This window comes from Macrotis lagotis, chromosome 1, assembly GCF_037893015.1.
Source record: "Macrotis lagotis isolate mMagLag1 chromosome 1, bilby.v1.9.chrom.fasta, whole genome shotgun sequence".
Classification (NCBI taxonomy): Eukaryota; Metazoa; Chordata; class Mammalia; order Peramelemorphia; family Peramelidae; genus Macrotis; species Macrotis lagotis.
The window spans coordinates 721,267,171-721,290,973 of NC_133658.1; the positions used below are offsets into that span (position 1 = coordinate 721,267,171).

The 23,803-nt window shown below is 33.8% G+C and overlaps 1 protein-coding gene across 2 annotated transcripts in view; it reads left to right on the top strand.

Annotated features, from left to right (window-relative positions):
- Positions 1-23,803, top strand: part of CCDC169 (coiled-coil domain containing 169) — a 72,970-nt gene that overhangs the window by 38,293 nt on the left and 10,874 nt on the right. For both annotated transcript variants that reach the window (XM_074216027.1, XM_074216028.1), the window contains exon 7: positions 10,969-11,042. In XM_074216027.1, the coding sequence (XP_074072128.1) occupies positions 10,969-11,042 (74 nt within the window). The remainder of the gene's footprint in view (positions 1-10,968; positions 11,043-23,803) is intronic.

Consider the following 23,803-nt stretch of genomic DNA (forward strand, 5'->3'; position numbering starts at 1 on the left):
TTCCCTGTAGGACCTTACCTATCCTCCCTCTGAATGATTTGAAACATTCTCTCAAAATCTAGAGTACATGTTAGGAGTATACAGAATAGTAATTTCTCTGTAAGGTTTCCATGCCTTTTTGGTGAGAATCAGATCCAGAGTATAGTTTCCCCTTTGATAATTAACCAAATCAGGCAGTTGTTAGCTGTTCTTGCCTATCACTATTATATCATGACTTGGTACCATCATAAGGCTTAATATACATTTCCTAAACTCATCTATTTCATCATTCTCTCCTAGCAATCTGCAGTATACTCTACATTAAGCGATCAATCATTCATAACACAACAGGAATAGAATTGAGTTGACCTTCTCCAAGCCACTTCCAAGGATACACATGTGCTCAGGAATGTAATACTTTGGGATGATGCAGTGTGTCAAAGGATTAGTCACTGAACCAGGAAAAGCCATACAATCATTGCATTTAAAAGGAGAGAGAATTTCTACTCTTTTTTTTTCTTCTCTCCTAAACATACTGCTTGCCATGTTCTCTTGGACTCTATCTTAGAGGAAATAGTTGAATTCCTAACCAACTCACCCCTCTTTTTTGTAACAGTCATTATTGCTCAAACATGTAATGCACACTCAGTTCTGGCTTAATCTTTGTGCCATAAGTTCTTTCTCCATAGTCATCTAGATAGCTATTCACTTTATAGACAGTACCAACTCTTGAATCATCATGGTCTGGAGGAGGTTCACCCCAAGCTTCCACGTGGTCTCTTGGGTTACATCCAAGAAAAGAATATCTCCATATACTCTGCATGTCCAGGCCACCCCCACTGGAAACCATGTGTTTCATGTTCCTTTTTAGATTATATACACAGGCATAATCTAATAATTCCTTAGGCAAATTGTATATGAACTTCTCAAGTTTTATGAACAGAAAACATGATTAGGAGGAATTAGTGTCATTATTAGAACAAACCAGTAAGCAAACCACTTTAGAATATGAAAATCTGAGTTCTAATTTCTCAGACACTAGTTGAGCGACCCTGAGAAATTTAATCTGTGTGATTCAGCTTCTTCAGTTGTAAAATGGGGATTAAAAATGCAGCCAGTGTCTTTCACAACAGGATTAATATGGATGCATGTTTAACATAGTAATACATGTATAATCTATATTAGATTGTTTTGTCTTGGGGAGGAGGGAGGGGAAAGGAGGAAGGGAGGAAAAATATAAAACTCATTATCTTGCAAAAATGATTATTGAAAACTGTTGTTGCATATAGTTGGAAAATAAAATATTTTTTAAAATGCAGTGTATGTCCCCTAGTTGTTGTGAAGTTCAAATGAGATATTTATGAATTGCTTAGCACAGTATCTGGTACATGGGAGTAGATGCTCTACAAATTTCTATTCCCTTACCCCATTCCATTTATGTGGAAGAATTGCACTTAGTCATTTTTAGTTGCTAATTAAAGGTCCTTGAATATGAGTGAAATATAAAAAAGACTCTGAAGTTTATAGCACTGATCTTCAGAGTGAAGGGTGGTTGGTACAAGTTTATCCATTGAATTCCAGAGAGAAAATGTTTATCAGTGATTCAATAAGCATTGTGTCCAGAGAGTGAGAGGCACTGGAGTACAAAGACAAAAATAAAGTTATTACCCTCAAGTATCTTACATTCTTTTGGATGAGATAACCTGTACAAAAAATGTTAAAAATACAAGCAAAAGTTTTAGGGAGAAGAAATATTAGCCATGTGAACTAGGAGAGGGTGACCTGGAAAGACTTCATGAAGAATGAGAATTCTTTTGGCAGTCTGGTAAAATTTATGAACCCTTTCTCAGAATAATGTTTTTCAGCAAATAGAATAAAATACATAGATTTCTAAGGAAATCAAAGTTTTTATAAAAAATAAAGATATATATTTTTCCCATCCAAGTTCATAAACCCCAGGAAATTAATCTACCAACTACCCCTTGGGACCAAGAACCCCAGATTATGAATTCTGATGATAAAGGTGGTATCTGGATTGAGCTTTGAAGGAAACAAAGGATTCAAAGAAGCAGCAGTGAAGAGGAAGTGCAGTCCAAACATGGGGACAGCCACAAAGTAACAGGGAGATGGAAGACAGAGCAACTACAAGACCACCAAAGGAATTAATGAATCAGCTAGAAAGGTTTATTGAAGCCAAGATGTGAAGGGCTTAAAAATGCCAAACAGAAAGTTATATTTGATTGACCTGGAGTTAATATGAAGATCATGGAGTTTATGGAATCAGGGAATGACCTGATCAAAGTGATGCTTTGGGGAAAACCACTTAGGCAGCTGCATAGGGTAAGGATTGGAGTAGAATAATAAGCCAGGTAGACCAACTAGGAGGCCATCCCAGTACTCAGGCAAGAGGTGATGAGGACCTGAAGAACTAGGATAGTGGCGTTGGGGAATGAAGGAGAAAATGGAAGAAGATATGTAGAGATAAAACTTTTATCTTTTTAAAATCTAAGCCAAACATATTTAAATATAGTTTGATGCTGGCACATTGTCTTGGTCCATGTTTCAGACATAATCATATGTCATATGTAATATCCTGAGAGAAGAATAAAAGCTACATTTTCAGTAACTGCATCAATATTATATTTCAGTGTATTTTGATCTATTGCTATTTATGTGCACTGTATTAAGTAGATTTATAATTTATACTAAATTAACTTCCACAAAATGGTCAAGTGCATTACCAAGATTCCTTCAAAGAAACTCTGGATTTGAAGAGAATAATAATTAATATAAAAACAAGCAAATCCAAGAAAATGATAAAACTGGCACTTTCACACCTATTAACCTCATAATCAGCCAAATTACAGAAGCAAACAATGGACAGTATAAATTTGACAAGAAATTGGGTAAAACCCTCCAAAATTAGCAAGATGCTTGAAATTTGGGTTTAGATCCGCTTTAATAAGGAACTTTTCCCTATATTTATATTTTTACTTTAAGATATTAACTAAAGTATGAAATCATCAAGATTACCAAGATATTTAGAACTAAGCATTTCTTGCCAAAAAAAGATGTCACCTATAAAAATTTTCATATCTGCACCTTTAGAATCTTGGAAAAATAATTTTCTAAATATTTTTAAAATCTTCCAAAGAACTTCATGGGTTTTGAACTCATTTGTTAAAAATGCCACACTTTCTAATTAATTTGCACAAGAAATTAACAGGAAATATGGAAATTTACTAGTTGAATTTTGGCAAAAATTTTTGCATCATCAATGAATGGGATTAAAAAATAATTAAGTATAGCCAGTGATGCCCTCCTTCAGTCTGAATCTAAGCAGCTTTGTGAAGTATCTTTTTTCACCAAAATACCAAGTATCAAAACAAACTAGATTTAGAACCAGACCTTTGAATCATTATATCATGAAGTGTTAAGGCAAACTTCTAAAAAATAATGAACCGTATTCAATTATATTGCTTTCTAAAATATTATTAAAAATTAAAATATTTGGTGAGCAAAAATGTTTTATGCCATTTAGAAATGAAATAAAAATTGTTTTAAAGTGTTTAATTCTTCTTGATTATATCCTTTTTGAGTATGTTTTATAATCTACTTAATATATTAGTATAATATTGTATGTATAATTTACAAGTAAATTATACATAGACTATCCCATAAATCTTAGTGCAATTTTAAGCCGTTAAAACTTTTGAGAGAGAGAGGGCCTTTGGCATACCCTCTCTATTAAAGATTTGTTCTTTAAAAAAATCTTGCTGTTGGGAATCTCAATCAAATAAAAAATCAGGAATCTATTGGTATAGAAGATATATATATTTTTAGGTTTTACCTGGGAGGAGGGAGGAAGAAATTGTATAACCAGGAAAAGCACAGCTCATGGATCTGATGCAAATTAGGCTTTCTTGTTCTTTCCCCCTCCCCACATATTAGCTGTTTGAAAATAAGCTGATAATGTAATGATAAGCCCACTTTTCCCTTTTGCTCTCAGGGTTGCATAAGGAAGAGACCCTCTTCAGTCCAGAGGAGAGGAAAATCTCAATTTGTTTCAACTCACATTCTTCATTCAAATAAGGCTTTTGCCCGGTTTGAAAGGAAAATTTGATTCCCCTAGAGCCAGCAGTGTCCACAGTCACCAGCAGCAGTCTTTTCTCCATTACAAGACATGTTCTTAACAGGATGCAGTCGTGACTGCTGCCCCCCCCATGTAAGTTGCCAACCCCAGCTTTATCTTGCCTGAAACCAAGCCTGTTTGAGAGCTACAGCCAAGTCACCCTTAGTTCCAGGACTGCATCACATCAAAGATCACTTTTCCTTATGTCAACCCACAGAGGGTGCCTTTTTGTGGGCTTATGGGAGCCTTTACTCTCTTCCATAAAGATAAGAATTAGCCACATTAAGTGTAATTTTTTTAATTCATCTATATGTTTTTCATGGAAGAAAATTATATCAATCTTATAGAAAGTCATTGGAGGGATGGTTTTTTCCGTCAAGTACAATTGCTTTTAATTGCTATGACCTCTCAATGATAAATAAAAATTAAAAGTATAAAAATTAAGCAATACCATCATAAAACATATTTTGAAACAAACCTAAATATGTCAAAGATCTTGGTGCTATTAAAAATAAAAACAAAAGTGGTGGGGTGGTTGGGGAAAAAAAATAAAAAAATAAAAACACTTCAGATCACATCCGAATGTACAAACCACTATTATACAATATATACTAAACAGTAGGCTGTATTTTCCCAGTGTTTGTTTCTATGGCTGCAGTTTGCCTGCTTATATCCAGTAACTGGTACAATCATATGTCAGTGAAAGAATTTAAGTATTTCAGTATTTTTGGCCTTCATTAACAAGGTGAGTTGATAATGGCTAAGCTGATACTTCAATAATTTAACCAATAAAGAGTATCCCCAAAGTCTTAATGAAGTTTTAGGCTTTAATGGCTTAAAACTACACTTTTAAGATTTTTGGGACACTATATTGAAAATAGCTTTCATTTTTATAGGACTTTTAAAAGTTTCTTCACATGCCTATAAATAAGCATTTACTGAATGTAAAACATTGTATTAGATGCTGGAGATAACACTAAATTCTTCACAGGATACATGTCCCAGGCCTCTTAAACTTATTGTCTACTGGAGAAATAAAACAAAGTTTTAATGTCCCATGATCCATGTTTATCTAACAAATTCATGAGAATTATATGAAACTAAAATGAGGTCCAAGGTGTAAAAAGACATTACCAACATGGTTTCATGGAAGAGACAGCATTTTAATTACACTTTAAAGATGGATATTCAGACACAGGAAATAGTGAGCCAAGGCTTGAAAGTACAAACATGGGTTTGTTAAGAAGACAGTATTCTTATGTGACCAAAGTTACAAAGTAGATGGAGGAAAGAAATAATTGGAAAGGTAAGGTGAGACAACAGATCATGGACATCCTGCAACAGTAGGCAAAGAAATATGCAGTTCACGTGCACGTAAATGGCAGAACACAGACTGGAACATTTAGCTCCCACAAGCTAAGGTGAGACAACAGATCATGGACATCGTGCAACAGTAGGCAAAGAAATATGCAGTTCACGTGCATGTAAATGGCAGAACACAGACTGGAACACTTAGCTCCCACAAGCTGAACCACAATGTGCTTGAATAGAAATGCACTTTGCTTTGTTAAAAAGGCTTTTTTTTAACTGTGCAACTGGAATTAAAAATTTCCTTTTTTTTGTATTAGATACAGATTAAATGGATTTGAAAGATTGTTCCTCTTGAAAATTTCCTTCTTCCTCCTTAATCTCCTCCAATGATCATTTTAAAGAATTACCGACTTAATGTTATGAGACATAAAAATTCAATACTAAGGAACTTTGAATCTTATTTTAAGATTTTCAAGGCCAAAGCCATTCCGAATCCTCAAGTTTGTGTGTCATTATTTAATAATTTGTCATCTAGAATTCCTGAGGTATTAAAAAGGGAACATACTATCCATACTTTCAAGACATTTAATATGCAAAAGATTTCCATTGATAATATTTGTAAAGTTTATACAAATCAACTAAGAAATATTTTGTAGTACAGTCATTTTCAAATAACTCCTAATTAACAGTGTAATAGTGAAAAACATTCTGATTTGGGATCAGAAGGAAATGAGTTTCTTCTTACTTTGTTACTATGGGACCAAGAGCAGATCACTTAAACATTTTGACCCCTTAGGTTTCTCATTTATAAAATAGGGCTAAAAATACCTATAAGTAGCTACCTCACAGAGTAGTTACAAAACTCAGGATAAAGATAAATTATTTTAAGACATTAAAATACCATAGAACTTTAGCAATTACTATTCGGTCCTGCTGAGTCTGTGTTCTCTAGCAGCTCAATTGGTCTGTCAAAGTCTCCAGTAGCTTGAAGGTCAAAGATTTTGTATCAGACATCAACTGGAATGAGTTAACCTCAGGCTGTACCAAATCTTAGCAAGCCTTGATAAGACCAGAAAGAATCTTCAGCTGTGGCTGCCTGAAAATATTGGAAGATGAAAGGATGAAATCCACCTAATCAGCATCAACCAGATTAAAAGGGGTGGGAAAAGTACTGTAACTACATCTGACTTGCATCTAACTACATCTATGATGAGGTTCTGACTCAGTGCCTTCAGCATATAAGTCAATCCTGAGGGTATGGAGTGATTTCCAGACCTTTTTTCAATACTTTTGAAGGAATTCAAACCTATAAGGGTGACATGGGAGGGATTATAGGCAGAAATAGTATGCAAGGACTATAGCATTATCCTAGGATACCAACACCTGGGATATGTGTGGGGGTTCTGAGAAGGCAAATTGACACAGATGGGAGGGGAACCAGAAAAGACCAGTGTCATGAAATGTTGAGGCAAGCGTATCTAGGAGAAAATGGTGGTCAATGGTATCAGATGATGAAGAGAGAAGAATGACTTTTGAAAAGAAATCATTGATGAGGTAAAATGAGGTATTCATAAAGTCCTTTGCAGATCTTAATACACTATATAAACATTTTCCATTATCATCATTGTTAACTTTGGAGAGAACAATTTTCAGTTGACTGTGGAGGTCAGAAATAGTGTAGATTAAAACTTAGAAATGTGGGAAGAAGATTCATCTTAACATTTTCATAAATGACTAGAAAGAAATCAAAGAAGACAAGAATAATAAATACCAGGGAGGAATTCCTAACTTGACTACACAAAAGGAGGTGGAAAATAAAAGCATAAATAGGAAGTAGCTAGATTAAACTAGGACTATAGTTAACCTATGAGTATTGCCTCACTGGTCTATGATAAGATTATGACTCATCCTAAATGTTATCAATTAGAACTATGGAAAATCCTGAAACTGATCCCCAGACTTTTATTTTTTATTTTTTCTTTTACTAGTGGAGTTAGTTTCTTCTTCCAGGTTTCTACTTGTGGAGCTTTTATCACAGTACATAGTATTTCTTCAATGTGTTTTTTTCTTTTTTTGTAGTTTCTTTTTTTCAAACATTTCTCCAGCTTCAGTTTCTGTCCTGAGGCTTTGATCAGACCCATGTAGTTTCCCGATTCTCTTGAAGGAAAGGAAAGTTCTTGAATGGTCCTATATGCAGTGGCTAAAACTAGGCCCCAGCCTATGGAGGAATTCTTGGGTTTTGGTTCAATCCACTTAGATTTTTGACCATAACTCATTCTCTGTCTCCTCTTTGCACTGCCACATATCTACTAGAGTTGGTTTCTTTCCTTGCCAAGATCCTAGCATGCCTCAATGCAGTGTTGTTGTGTTAGTCACTGACCTTCTGGAAGAATCCCAGTGTTTTGCTTCCCAAATGATGCTCTAGCCCTTTATGCAGTTGTGTCTTAAGATATAATGTGAGGGCTGCTTAAGATCTTCATACTCTTTAAACAAGTCAGAGATCTAGATGTTAATGGAGATCAAAGCCAGACTGGCATGGAAAAATAGAATTTTCTACCAACACAGGGATTATACTTCCTCTCTCACCTCCTAAACTGCTGATTTGATGAGTAAAGGCACTGAGGAACAGATAAATTTGTGAATGATAGGAATGTAGAAAGGATAGTTAATATTTTAGATGGCAGAATCTAAGATCTAAATCCTCTTCAGACTAAATCTTATTGATAAGATTAAATTTCATAAAGATAAATAAAATTCTACATAATGGGTTTAAAAATGGCCAAACAAACACACATAGGTTTGGGAAATGTGAAAAAAAGTTCAAATGAAAAATATTTGGAGATTTTAGTGAACTGGAACTCATCATAAGCCAAAATGTCTGACTTAGGAGCTCAAAAAAAACCCCCCAAAAGTCTTAGGGCTAGTTTGATATCAAGTTCTGTAGGGGAGCTACTGGCAAGAATGAGAAAAGACTGAGAATCTCACTTCCTATAAGAATGGAAAGCTTGTATTTTAGCCACAGCCAATCTAAGCTTAAAGTGTAGATTGAGCATCCTCCTTAGAAGTATGATTTTGGGATTTATATAATGCCTATTCAATGTCTGGATCACACAGAGAATGAAGAGAAAAGGAAGAGGGACTCCAATGTGGAAACAAAGAAGATAAAGTTTCTAAGGAAGAAGAGAAAAATCCTGGTTTGTGAACTTAAAAGATATGAGACTTCCAGAAGAAGCAGTTGGGCCCTCTAAGAAGGAAGTATTTGATTTCTAAAGGATGATATGAACTTATACCTCCTCTTGGAGGAGAAAACCTCTAGGAAGGGACAGAAGAAGTAGACTAGAATATCATACTTCCCCATGTATAAGATGACCCTTTTTTCAAAAAATTTGGGGTCTAAAATTTGGGAGCATCTTAAACAGTGGTTGTAGATTTTTTAACTTGTATTTCCTGAGTGCTTATTGTCTCTGCACTCATTGTTTCACATTTGCTACAGATATAGCAAGTTACATTTTGCCACATTTTGCCCAGTGCTGAATTCAAGTTCAAAGTGATTCAGTTTGCAAAAGTGAATGGAAATCATGTTGCTGAATGTCAGTTTGAGCCTCCTTCAACTGAAATAATAGTCCTAGACTGGCTACAGGAAGAGGAAACTTTACCAAGAAGGCCCCAGCAGAAGAAGGTCATGAGAGGCAAGTCAGTCAAGTGACCCGAGTTAGAAAGGGAATGGAAGAGATAGATTGAAGAGCAAAGGGCAAATGGAATTCCTGTGTTTACAAAGATGATTCAGCATGAGGCAAGAAGAATTGCTGATGAAAACGTGACTTATTTCAAAGGAGAACACAATTGGTGCTACAGGTTCGTAAAAGGAAATGGACTAAGCATGCATCCACACACCATACTTACCCAGGGAGAGCTTGTGGTCAACCACAGAGCAGAGCAAAGGGAGGAGAGCAGTCAGAGCCTCTCCTAAAACAGTGATTCATCCTCAAACACAGATGATGGATGGGAGTGACAGTAATGAGGATTTGTATGAATTTTATGATGAATAAAACTTGAATTCAATAACTTTATGTAATAGATTTTTTTTCAAACTCTTGAGACATCTGTTTGTCATTTTAATAACAACAATAGATCTGTTGTCTTGCCAGGCCTTGAGAGAATCTTCCAAGACTTTATAATCACTTTTTGACTTAAATTCATTTTGACGTGTGGGATGCTGCCAAAAGACATCCAAGAGATGTTGTGAAAGTAGATGAAGTGTTTTTCAAGGTGGGGAGAAAGGAAAGAAGTAGTGTTTTAATCATTATTATTTATTTATCATAGGTAATACTTTATAAGAAGGAAAAGATTTGGAAAATGAACAAAAAGTTAAAAAGATGGAATCTGAGAAAAAGATTTGGATTTCCAAACTATGGTTTTAAAAAATAGGAATAATAGGCTACTAGACAAGAATAGAAGAATTCTATCAGGGGCTTTAAGAACAAATAAAAGAAAATTGCGCATATATATATATATATATATATATATATATATATATATATATATATACACCAAGCTAGATACCACAAAGGTAACTACAGTGTAAGTTGAAGATTAGCAAAAACTAACTTATATGGCAAAATTAGTGGCAAATGAAGAATTTGCAAAAAAAAAGGCATGGGGCAAATTTTAGTTTTATGTATGGAAAAGATTATTTACAATGACAAATAACTAAAGGTGGGAGATAGCAAGGTTCTCTCCACTAAGAAGTCATCAAAGTTTGGTTGACCACTTTGGGGGCATATTTTAGAGGATATTATTATTCAGGTAATGACTGGACTATAGTTAGCCTCTATGTTCCTTCCAGTTCTGAGAGTTTGTTTCAAAGTTAATAAAATTAAAGCTTCTAGTATACAAGGAAAACTAGTCCTTGTTCTGGTTAGATCACATTTGGACATTGGACTTAAGTTCTCAGCTCTGCTGTTTTGGAATGTTACTAGCAAGTTGAAGTATGTACAGAGGAAGAAAGTCAAACGATAAGATGATCATATGTTAAAAGAATTGGGAGTTGTTATTTTAAAGAAAAGATAACTTTGGAAGCATGTGAATAGCTATCTTCCCGTTTGGGGAGTTTTCTTGGGGAAGAGGTTCATGCTTGGCTCCAAATGAAAAAAAAAAATTTAAACTCTTCAACAATTAAGAGTTGTCCAAAAATGGAATGGGCTACCTGATGATATTTTGAATTTCCCAATTACTGAAGATTTTTAAGATGGTTGGGATGGCTTTATCAGGAATGTACAAAAGATATTCTCAGTAAATTTATGGATTGAATCAAGTAATCTCTGAAGTCTTTTTCCTACTATTACATTTTTTCTAACTCATGAACAGTTTCCCTTATATATTGAGAGGATTTAGAATCTTTCCAATACATAGAAGCCAAATAACTTATGAATTAATTGTCTCTGAGTGACTTTAGGACTATACTTTGGATACATAGCTGGTAGAGTTGTCACTTTTTTCATTTATTTATGAAAGAAGAGAATAAATTACTTTTAAATTTCTTTCAGTTAACAATTTCACAGACCTCTAAGAAACAACCAATGGAGTCTTTGCCTAAGATGAGAGAAAATATCCTTAAAAGGTAAGTAATATCTCTAATTTCAGTTTGCTGTGAATGAATCAATGAATGAATGTGAATAAAAAAGTATTTAAGCATTGTGCTCTAGTGCAAGGGATGTAAATACAAAAGTGAAATCCTTTTCCTCGAGAAGTTTGTTTTAACAAAGAAAAAGCATGTAAAGGAACTAATAATCTGGAAGTATAATAGATAAGGCAAATGGGGCAAAAACTGGTGAGCTGAAAGGCAAAACAGCAGGAGGAATTGCAATGTTTGTGTATGGGGAGGGAGAGAGGCATAGAGTTCAGAGGGGCCACATCAGTAGGGTGAATGGAAAAGCCTAGAAGTCTGCAAGGCAGCTTATATAACTTAGTTCAGATAATTATTTCTGCAGGCAAATGCCACCAAAAATATTGTATTCAGTTTTATTTCAAGAATTGAATTTTTAGATTTTGATACATATTATCATATAAGGAGAACTTGAAAAAATGGATTCTCTAATTATTCAGAACACATATAAATTTTTGTTTTGTCACAAACACTTCAGTATTCAAACCTCAGATAAAATTAGTCCACTATCATAACGTAAAATAGCATAATGCTCAGTGATATTTTAAAATTGTATCACAAATGCATACAATTATTCAGTTTTATATTTTTTACTATATTTTTTATTTTACTTCAATTCCATGTAAAAACAATTTTTAACATTTATTTTAGAAGGCAAGAAATTTGATTTAGATTATATGGGCAGTCATGCAAAACATATTTTCATATTAGTCACTGTGAAAGAAAACAGACCAAAAATAAAGTTAAATAAATAAAAAATTTTCGGCATTCAGACTCCATCATTTCTTTCTTTGGAGATGGATATTTTTCATCTTAAATATTTCAGAATTGTCTTAGATCATCTTATTTTTAGAAATGTTAAATCATTCACCATTGATCAATATACAATATTGTTGTTACTATGTATAATCTTTTGCTTTTGCTTGTTTTCACTTTTCTGAGAAGATTCTACTTGTCATTTCTTAGAGCACATTACTATTCCTTAACAATCATATACCACGTCTTGTCCAGTTAATCCCCAATTGCTGCCACTTTTTGAAAGAGCTGCTCCACATAGTTTTGTACAAATAGGTAATCTAGAAATGTCACTGCAGAGTCAAAGGATATAGGCATGGTCTCATAGCTCTTTGAGCATAGTTCCAAACTGCTCCACAGAATGATTAGATCAGTTCATAGATCCACCAATAGGGCACTAGGGTCTCAATTTTCCCATATCCTCTCCCATATTTGTCATCCTTGTTTTTCTGTCATATTCACTAATCTGATCAATATGGGCCAGCACCTCAGAGCTGTTCCAACTTGGATTTCTCTAGTCAGTAGTGATTCTGAGCATCTTTTCATTTTATCTTAGATAGTTTTGATCACTTGTCCAAAAATGGTCTGTTCATTTATCATTGGAGAGACTCTTTATTTTCATAAATTTGACTCAATTTTCTATATATTTATGAAATGAAGCATTTAACAAAGATATTTGATGTAAAAAAATTTTGCACAGTTACAATAACTGTATTCCCTTCATCTAATTTTCCCCCTATTTAACCTACTCCTTCCTCCTTTAATCCTGTATATCCTCAAAATTATTTCACTTCTGATTGCTACATCCCCCAATCAATCCTTCTCTTGTCCTTATCTTTTCCTACTTAACTGTATGGTAAATAAATTTCTTTTTTTTATTGTTTTTTTGAATTTTACAATTTTCCCCCCAATCTTGTTTCCCTCCCCCCACCCCCCCACAGAAGGCAGTCTGATAGTCTTTACATTGTTTCCATGCTATATATTGATCAAAATTGAATGTGTTGAGAGAGAAAGCATATCCTTAAGGAAAAAATAAAATATAAGAAATAGCAAAATTACATAATAACATACCTTTCATTAAAAATTTAAGGTAATAGTCTTTGGTCTTTGTTAAAACTCCACAATTCCCTCTTTGGATACAGATGGTATTCTCCATCGCAGATACCCCAAAATTGTCCCTGATTGTTGCACTGATGAAATGAGCAAGTTTATCAAGATTGATCATCAACCCCATGTTGCTGTTAGGGTGTACAACATTCTTCTGGTTTTGCTCATCTCACTCAGCAGGAGTTAAATTTCTATACCAAAGTGGTGGGTATGTTACATTCTCTTTGAGTCAATTCTGATGAGAGTAAGGTTTACTTTTACTTTACTTAGTTTACCCTTTTCTAACCTCTCACTTTTCCTTTCTCCCAGTGCATTTCTTACCTCTTAATTTTATTTTTTGGTAATAATTTCAACGTATTTAACTCACACCTATGCCAAAAATATATATATATATATATTTCTCACTGCCTTAATAATAAAGATTTTAGGAGTTACAAGTATCATTTTCCCATGTAGGAAGGTAAATATTTTTGAATCTTTTTTGATTTTTCTTTCCTGTTAATTTTTTTATGCTTCTCTTGAGTCTTCTTTTTAAAAGTCAAATTTTCTATTCAGCTCTGCTCTTTTCATCAGGAATACTTGGAAGTTCTCTATTTCACTGAATGTCCATTTTTGCCCCTGAAGGATTATACTCAATTTTGCTGGGTAGGTGAGTCTTGGTTGTAATCCTAATTTCTTTGCCCTTCAGGCTATTATATTTTAACTCTCCAATCCTTTAAAAATTATTGTTTTGATGGTGGTTCCATGATATTTTAGTATTTTTGTCTGCTCATATTTTCTCCTTGACATGGGAGCTCTGGAATTTAGTATAATATTCCTGGAAGTTTTCATTTGGGGATTTCTTTTAGGAAGTAATCAGGGGATTCTTTGAATTTCTATCTTACCCTCTGTTCTAGAATATCAGGACAGATTTCCTTGATAATTTCTTGAAAGATGTTGTCTAGGCCCTTTTTTGATCGTGGCTTTTGGATAGTATTATAACTCTTAAATTATTTCTCCTGGACCTATTTTCTAGGTCAATTGTTCCAATGAGATAATCCACTTTTTAAAAATTCTTTTTCTTTTGTTTTATTGCTTCTTGATGTTTCATGGAGTCATTACTCAATCCTAATTGCTAAGGAATTATTTTCTTCATTAAGCATTTCTATCTCATTTTCCATCGGTCAATTCTATTTTTTAAGGAATTATTTTCTTCAGTGAAATTTTGTATTCAGCCAGTTCTTCCTTTTAATGCATTCTTCTCTTAATTGGATTTTTGTGTTTTTTAAGGTGTTGTTTTTCATTATTTTTGGTGCCCCCTTTACCAAACTGTTGATTCTTTATTCATGATTTTTCTCACATTGCTCTCATTTCTTTTCCCAATTTTTGTTACTTTCATTTTTTTGAGCTCTTCCAAGAATTCTTTTTTAACATGAGACTAATTCACATTTTTCTTTGAGGCTTTGCATGTATGAGAGTTTTGACTTTATTATCTTCTGAGTTTGAATTTTGATCTTTCATGTTCCATAACAACTTTCTATGGGCAGTATCTTTTTTGTTGATTGCTTATTTTTCCAAAAAAAATTTTTTTAACTTAAGTTTAAAATTCGATCATGCTTTTGGGTACAGAGGGCACTGCCCAAAGCTTAAAGTTTTTTGTGCAGTATTTTCAGAGCTTGTTCTGGGAGGATCTGTAAGTTTTCAGTTCTTCCAATATGGTATTGTTGAACCAAAAGAGCGAGACGGAGACCAGGATTTGATAAGTTTGGAGATCTTTAATTTCCAGGACTGTCTGGGGATGAAGAGGACCCAAGTCAGACAGTCCCTGAGTGTTCAGGGGATAGGGTTTTTATGGTGTTTTGGAGGGGAGTACTGAGTGTAAGCAGGATACAGAAGCAAAGACAGCAGTTAGATATATTGTCTTGTCATATACATATGTAAACATAGGGTTCCATAGAGATAAGGGTGAGAAGGGGTCAGGGTCTTTGTGTAATGTTTGAACATATTTTCTGAGATGGAGGGAATCAGGAATTCACAGGCTTCCCACAGGTTTGAGAGGGTGGAATTTACTGTCTTATGGTTCCAGCCGCATCTACAGAAGGGGGAGGCAGATACAGCAAGATAATTAGGCTAACAATGGTGCTTTGCTTTGTAAATCTTAGTCAAATTTATGTTATAATCCGTGACCCCTTGGGTCCTATCAGACTATTTTCAGACCCAAAGGTGCCCAGCCAAAGTTAGATTTCTAAGGAATTTCTCAGGGCCCAGAAGGATGTCAGGGACCCCTTTCTATACAGGAATTTCACAAACATTTATATTGTACTTCATTCTGACATGAGGAGAGCTGTATTTCCTACTCTCCTTGCCTGTGCTCTGGGACCACAAGTGGTCTTCTGCTTTGGAGTAGTGACCATTTCCCCATCTCCTGAAGGTGCAAGCTCTGGTGTTAGTGCTCCTCCTCACCCTAGAACTGTGACCCTGATCTGAGTATAGACAATGCAACAGAATTCTACACCCATTGCCAGAAAACAGATCCCTGTAATCTCCTTCTAAATAGTTGTCCAATACATTTACCTTCTGGGCTGAGAGAACTGTTTCAACCTATCCTTTTGGTGAATTCTTCCACTCACCCCACTACATTAAACCTTTCCTGCAGTTTTTTCTAACTTGTCTGGGGCTGAGAAACTGTTTCAACTCATCTTTTGGTGAGTTCTTCCAGTCCAGAATTTATTTTGAGGTATTAAAGTTGTTTAGAGGCGAGTCTGGGAGAGTTCAGGTAAATCTCTGAATTTCTCTGCCATCTTGGCTCTGCCCTCTTAACCTCCTTGTTAAATATTTCAGTAATTATTGAGATTTAAATTTTCTTGATGTGACCCTGATTGTAAAAAAAAATTTCTATAATCCAAATTAATTATAGAGAATTAATTTCCATGAAATTAGGCATAGGAACTAGATCTGATTTTATTGGTACTTAGGAAGCTCCTTGTTAAGGACACACCCTCTACTAGTGGACTGTGCTTGCAACTTAGTTACCTTGAGTGCATAAATAAATCACTCAATGAGGAAGGATGAAAGAAATTTGTGGACCAAAAGCCCTAATTTTAACTACAAAATCATACTGAAGTGCTTGTATTAATAATCTTGATCTCTCTTCCTTTCCCCCCTCCTTTTCTTTCTGCTTTCCTAAAAAATCTTCAATGAAAGAAATTATTTTATTCACTATGCAGTAAAAAAAAATTGCCTTCATGCTTTAAATTCTTGCACTTTCTGTACACCTCATGAATTTTGTCATTTTAGGATCTCAGTGCTAGACAAGAACTCAATGACTATCTAGTTAAACCATTAAATGAGCCAGAATTCCTTCTAAAATACAGCTTTTATTAAGCTTTTCCTTCATTCTCTCCAATGATGAGCACTACTTGTTACTTCTCAAGGCAGCTCATTTCATTTTTATATAGCTTTAATTGTGATTGTTTTTTTACTCATATTGAACTGAATTTTTCTCTGAAAATTTTATACACTGTTCCTAGGTTTGGTTCTGGAATGAAACAAATTTAGTCTCAACCATTCTTCCTTGTGATAATCTTTTCAAGTACTTGTAGAAAACTTTTATTTTCTTCAAGCTAAAACATCTTCAGTTTCTTCAACTATTTCTTGTATGACATATCATACCCTCCTCTGAATATCTTGCAGTTTGTTAATCTTCCTAAAATGTGAAGTTAAAATGTAGAACTCAAGAGTTCAATACTATACTACAGGTGAGGTCTGACTAGGTAACAATATAATGGGGTTATTACTTTGTTAATATTGTATTACCCCATTTTAGTCATTATATTATTTTATTCTTTTAATTAGTCTTTGCTTCTAAATTCATACTGAACTTGAAGTTCATTAAAATATCCAGGTCTTTTATTTTTAGGTTTTTGGAAGGTAATGGGACTAAGTGGCTTGCCCAAGGCCACATAGCTAGGTAATTATTAAGTGTCTGAGGCCGGATTTGAACTCAGGTACTCCTGACTCTAGGGCCAGTGCTCTATCCACTGTGCCACCTAGCTGCCCATCAGGTCTTTTATTTTTTTTTAAGATGAATTACTATGTTTGGTCACATTTCTTTTTGTATTTATCTTACTGATTTTTTTATCAAACATATAAGATTATATATTTATCTCCACCTAATTTTATTGTATTAGATTTGACCAGAAAAGTTTGGCCTGAAGAGGTCTTTTTGGGATTTTTATTCTCCTCTTCAATAAATTCTTAGCTTTCTGTCACCTAAAAAATTTGAAAAATATTACCACTTATGTTTTCATTCAAGTTGAGGGCTATATTTTGAATTTTTTAATGTGAGCACTTCTGTATAAAGAGCAATATAAGTTTAGTGTATACTCATTTATTTATGCCAAGTAATAACTTTCAAAAGGGAGAATTCTATAAATTGAACTATTTCTCAAAGTACTTCAAATTTAAACATTTTCATGTATTACAGACTCTCTTTCCTATTATTTTGTATATATGTGTGTATATATATATATATATATATATATATATATATATATTATATATTATAGCTGTATAATGTGTAACTCAAACAATTTCCAGGAGACTGCAAATTCAGTGTAGATTAACTTGGGAATACCAATAAAGCCAATTAAATGAAACTTGAAACTAAGACAAGAGGATTCTTTGGGACAATTTCACTAGAAATCTTGGTAGTCAATTTAAGTATGTCACAGGTCTAGTCCAAGTGCCATCTCATCTCTGAAGTCTTTTCTTGATGCTTTCCCCTCCACATAAACTAGAAGTCATCTATCTCTCTTTTGATTCTTTTATTTGATCCTTTCATTCTTCCTTTTAATCCCACAGGCCCTAGTATAGTACCTTGTTTGTGTGTGTGTGTGTGTGTGTGTGTGTGTGTGTGTATGTCAAGCACTCAAGACAAGCCAAGTCAAGAAGTATTTATTAAGCACCTGCTAATTGTCAGGTACAACAGAAAGCACTGGAGAATCACAGAAAGGCAAAAGCAGGCTTTGCTTTCACGGGGCTTATAGTCTGGCAAGACAAAAAGCAAGCAACTATGTACAAATAAATAGGTATGCACATATATGAAATAGTCAATAGAGGGAAGGCTCTAGAATTATAGAATATGATAAAAGGTTTCTTGCACAAAGTAAGATTTTATCTGGGTAACTTGATTGATCTTGATATATGGATGGAGAGATATATTTGCTATAAATATAGATGAACATCTAGGAGGCCCCAGGATTGAAAAGGAAAGTTGGATAGAGTGCTTCAGGAAAATGCCAAAATACATTCTGATCTCAAACTTCACAAAACAGCAAAGGTCCATCTTTTTAATACAGATATTTTTTCAATATTGAAGTATGACAATTAGATCTGGTATTCTACAATGCCTTAGAACTAAATATGAATATCAGACAGAAGCAATAGAAAATTCCATAGTGAATGTGTCTATACTGTGTCATATTATCACTAAAAACTCCAAAGACAAATAGTAGTAAAAGATGTCATTAAAGAATTATATGTCAAAAAGAAAAGATGGGTGAATCTATGACAAGAACAAGGGATGATAGGTGAACAGCCAAAGAACTTTAGTTAAGCTCTTGTGATATTGAGAGAAAGCAAGAAAAGCCTTAAGTATGTTGGTGTAAAAGGTTAAAGTTAAGAATGCTGGCCATGAAGTTCTCTTGAGAAAACATGAGACCCAGATGTTTGCACAAGGTCAGAATGCTCTGATAACAGCAAATATCTGAGTGTGCTCTGTACACAGGGAGGAGCTCTGGTCCTTCTTTACTTAACCATTATCTTACCACTTTGAAGTTCATAGAAAAAGTATCATCTACTGTGAAAGAGGAAGCCTGGGAACAATCTTTGAGTTATACTGTTTTACATACCTAAAAGAGGCTGAAGGAGTGGTCTCACATGCATAAAAAAGGACCATCTGCTTGCAAAGGCAGAGATGTGGTGGCCTGTTAATAAAACTTGTTACTCATCTCTCCTGGTTTGAACTCTCATTATTGAACATGCTGGTCCTGTCTGGCGGCACCCTGAAGACATTGGAAAAAAGGTACCACCCAGCTGCCCAAAAGGAAAAGTCAAAGGACTTTTCATATTGGGTAGGTTCTTCTGTGACCAATTTTTGGAAACATGGATCCTAATTGCATAAAATTTATAGGCCTGGATGGTTGTAAATGTATATTATTGGAGTGACTTACCAAATCAATGAAAGCACAGATAAATTGGAGAGTATCTAAGTATGTCTTTTTTTTTTAATGGAACTAAGAATCTGAAAAATTAAAATGTCCATTTGAAATTTTAACCATTAATTTTTTGTTATACCTACTTATTTGATCTTCATAATTAAAATTTTCAATATTCAAAACATATCCGCCAAACCACTTAGCATCTAAATTCTTAAAAGAAAAATTAAATTAATTTCAGGGGGAAGTAGATAGTAAAATTATAATAGTGGAAACCTCACTTTAACCTTTTCAAACCTAGATAAATCTAGTCATAAAGTAAACAAGAAATAAGTTTAAGGAGATTAATACAATCTTAGAACAGTTAAATATACTAAAACTATGTTGAATGGGAATATAAATGTATTTTCTCAGATATTGATAGTGCCTTCACAAAAACTGACCATGAATTAAGGTATATATATAAACTCTACAACCAAATGTAGAAAAGCAGAAATATTAAATTTCTTTTTCTAGTAATAATGAAATAAAAATTACATTCAAATGAAAGACATTGAGACATTAAAATTAACTGAAATCTAAATAACTTAATATTAAAGAATGTGTAGATGAAGGAACAAATCATATAAACCCAATTATTTCATCAAAGATAATAATAATGGAGACAAGATATCAAAATCATTGAGATAAAGTGAAAATAGTACTTAAGGGAGATTTATATCTCTAAAAATATTAATTAAAGAGAATAAGTAAAGTTTGATGAATTGGGCAAGAAACTGTTAAAAAATTAGAAAAGAAACAAGTTGTTTAAAAAACCAAAATACCAAAATAGAAATCTTGAAAATAAAAGGAGAGATAAACAAAAAGTTAAAAAAATCAAAAAAACTATTGAACTAATAAAACCAGGAGATATTTTAGGGACTAATAAAACAGATAAGTCATTGGCTAATCTAATCTTTACAAAAGAAAGAAAAAAACATTACCAGTTATTAAAACTGAAAAAAAAGATGAATTCACAATCAATTAAAAAAGAAATAAAACAAATATTAGAATTATTTCATCCAACTATATGCTAAGATCTTAATGAAATGGATAAATATTTATAAAAACTCTTAATTGCTCAGATTATCAGAATAAGAAATATAATTCTTAAATCTATCTTAGAAAAAATTTTAAAAAGCCATAAATGAAATATTTTAAGAAAAAACCCAGTCCAAATGAATTTATAAGCAATTACTACTACTACTACTACTACTACTACTACTACTACTACTACTACTACTACTACTACTACTATTCTGTCAGTATCAAAGAGGACTACACCAATCAACCAAATGATAGGTGGCATGAGTTGCACAATTATGTTTATTACAGTGAGAGGTATGCCAAGCAAGCCTGTACCAGAATCATTCCATCTTATGGCCTGATTTATAGGAAACAGGATTTTTGGAGATCATCTTGCTGCTATGGAAGTCTCTTGGCCTTAAATTGGTTTCACTTCCTCCTATTATCAGCGAGGCACCACAGTGCTTTCAATGCCAGGCAAGCACCAGCATGTGCTATCTGGCAACACAATGCAACTATCCAATACATCCTAACCCCTCTCTTGATATACTAATCATCAGTTTGGCCTTTCCTCTCAGACCTTCCTTGGTTTCTCTTCCTCCTGTATCAGTGCACCACCAACTTCAGGCAGCTTGTAACATCCAGCAGCTGTTAAGTATACTTCCTAGAGCTCGATCTCACCAGAGGCCACGGGAACCATGATGTTTTCCAAGACCATATCCTGAGTGGCTCTGCCCTTGCATCACCATCTTCAACTCTCCAGATTCAGGGATCTGAATCCAGCTCCATTTGAATTACACAAATTTTTAAAGAATAATTAACCTATTTATTTTAAATGGGTAAAAGAATTGTAACAAATTCCTTCTGACCCAAATTTGACCTTGATACCTAAATTGGGAAATCAAAACACAGAAATAAAATTTTAGACCAATTTCCTTAATGAATAACAATGCAAAGTAAAATACTAGCAAGAAGATGACAATATATCACAAAAATCATCCACAAGTCAGCCTGGTTCAATATCAAGAATGTAATTGACCATAGTAACAAAAACAATAATAATCAAGATTATTTCAATAAATTTATAAAAAAACTTTTTACAAATACCAATTTTTGTTTTAAGAAAAACAACTAGAAAACAGGAATAAATGGAACTAATTTTTAAGATGATAAATTGCAAGAGCAAGTATAATTTTGGGAAGGGGATTTTTGCAAAGTAATGGAGTTAAATGATTTGCCCAAGGTCACACAGATAAGCAAGTATTAAATGTCTAAGGGTGGATTTTAATTCAGGTCCTCTTGACTCCAGGGCTGGTCCTTTATCCACTGTACCACCTAGCTGCCCCACAAGCATCTTTTAAAGAGGTTCGGTTAGTACCCTCTCTAAAAGGATCAGGAGTGAAGCAATGAAGTGTTTTATCACAATTACTATTCACTAAATATTACTAAAATTGCTACTTATAGCAATGAAACAAAAGAAGCTGAAGGAATAACAAAAGTAATAATGGAACAGAATTATGACTTTGCTTTGCAACTATGATGGCTAGAGAGTAAACTAAAAACTAATAGAAACAACTTCATCAAAATTACTGGATCTAAAATATACCCAAACAAATCAGCTATGTAATACCAACAAAACCCAGCAGAGAGAGAGAGAAATAAAGTTCCACAGAAATAATGACAAACAGGATAAAATACTTGGGAGGTACATAGATATATACAGAAATTACATGAGCACAATAGCAAAACCATCTTCACACAAATATAGATACAAATAAATGAAAAAATAGTAATTGCTGATGTCTAGTCCAAGGTAATATAATAAATCAATAATACTTCCTAATTTTTTTTATTTATTCAGTGCCATATTAAGGTACCAGAGAATTGCTTAGCTAGAAAAAAATAAAACAATTCACCTGGGTTAGCAAAGCTAAAATGTCAGAGTAGATATAGCACTCAAGACCAGCTCTTCCAATATTTGCCAGCAAAAGGTCACAGTGACACATTTTGCTAGCCAAACATAACTTAGGTCAGAAAGAATGATCTGTGACACCAGTTGGTAGGAAGCACACTCAGCAGCACCACCAGCTATGGGGCCTAGTGGCAGTGGCAATAGCAGTAGCCACATAGTTCCAGGAACTCACTGCCCAGAGATAATAAAGGGAATTAGACAGTAGGTCAGAAAAATTACAGGGGACTCTGTGCTGGCACTAGGTGTACCAGGACTAGGCTCTGGCAACTCCATTGCCCAATTCCCAACCACAGATGACAGGGTGAAGAAAAGTGCTAGCAGGGGCAGCTAGGTGGCGCAGTGGATAAAGCACCGGCCCTGGAGTCAGGAGCACCTGGGTTCAAATCTGATCTCAGACACTTAATTACCTAGCTTTGTGGCCTTGGGCATGCCACTTAACCCCATTTGCCTTGCAAAAACCTTAAAAAAAAAAAGACAGAAAAGTGCTAGCACTTCTGGTTGCAACAAAAGGGTCTCCATCTAAGTAATGATCAGAACCTAGACCAGGAGAGAAGAAACCATAATTCTCCCTGGATCATAGCACCTTGGAACCACTAAAAGCTTATAGTTTCCAGAACTAACTGTGGAACAGTGGAACAAAATGCCTGAACCTGGGCCAGTGACCTCCCTTTCCCCCCCACACAGCAGAACCCAATTCTAACATAAAGTTAAAAGTCAAAAAAGAAAAATAAGAAACTAATAAAAATTGTACCTGAAAGGGAAACTCAGGGTACAAACTTTAAAAAATGACATGAAAATATCAACAAGCAAAGCCTCAAATTAAAGTAAAAATTGGTTACAAACTCAAAAGAATTCATGGAAGAGATAAAGAAAATTTTAAAACGGTAAAAATATTTTTTAATCAAGAGTGGTAGAGGAAAAAATGGGGAAAGGAATGAGAGCAAGTTAAGAAAATTATGAAAAGAGAATAGCTTTGCGAAAGAGGTACAAAAATACTGAAGAAAATAATAAATTAAAAAAAATTCCAAATGGTAAAATAATATAAAACCTCACTGAAGAAAAGAACAAATTAAAAATCTGAATAAGGCAAATGATTAAAGAGATACAAATTTCACTAATGAAATGAATTTCTTAAAAAAAGTTAAATTGATCAAATGGAAAAAGAGGTATAAAATCTCACTGAAGAAAATAACTCAAAATAGAATTTATCAAGTTAATGAATCCACGAGACTTTAAGAAACAAAACAAAGTCAAAAGAATAAACAAAGAAAAAAAATGTGAAATGTCATGAAAAACAATTGACCTGGAAAACAGATTTAGGACAAATTAAGAATTCTTTGGACTATCTGAAAGCCACAATTAAAAAAATATCCTGGATAATATATTAAAAAATATTAGTAATATTATATCAAAAAATTACACAATATCCTAGAACTAGAACACAAACTAGAAACTAATAAAAAAAATCTTCTAATTATCTCCTAAAAGAGATCTTAAAATGAAAAAACTCAGGAATATGATAACCAAATTCTAGAGCTCCCAGGTCAAAGGGAAATTATAGCTGATAGAAGGAAACAATT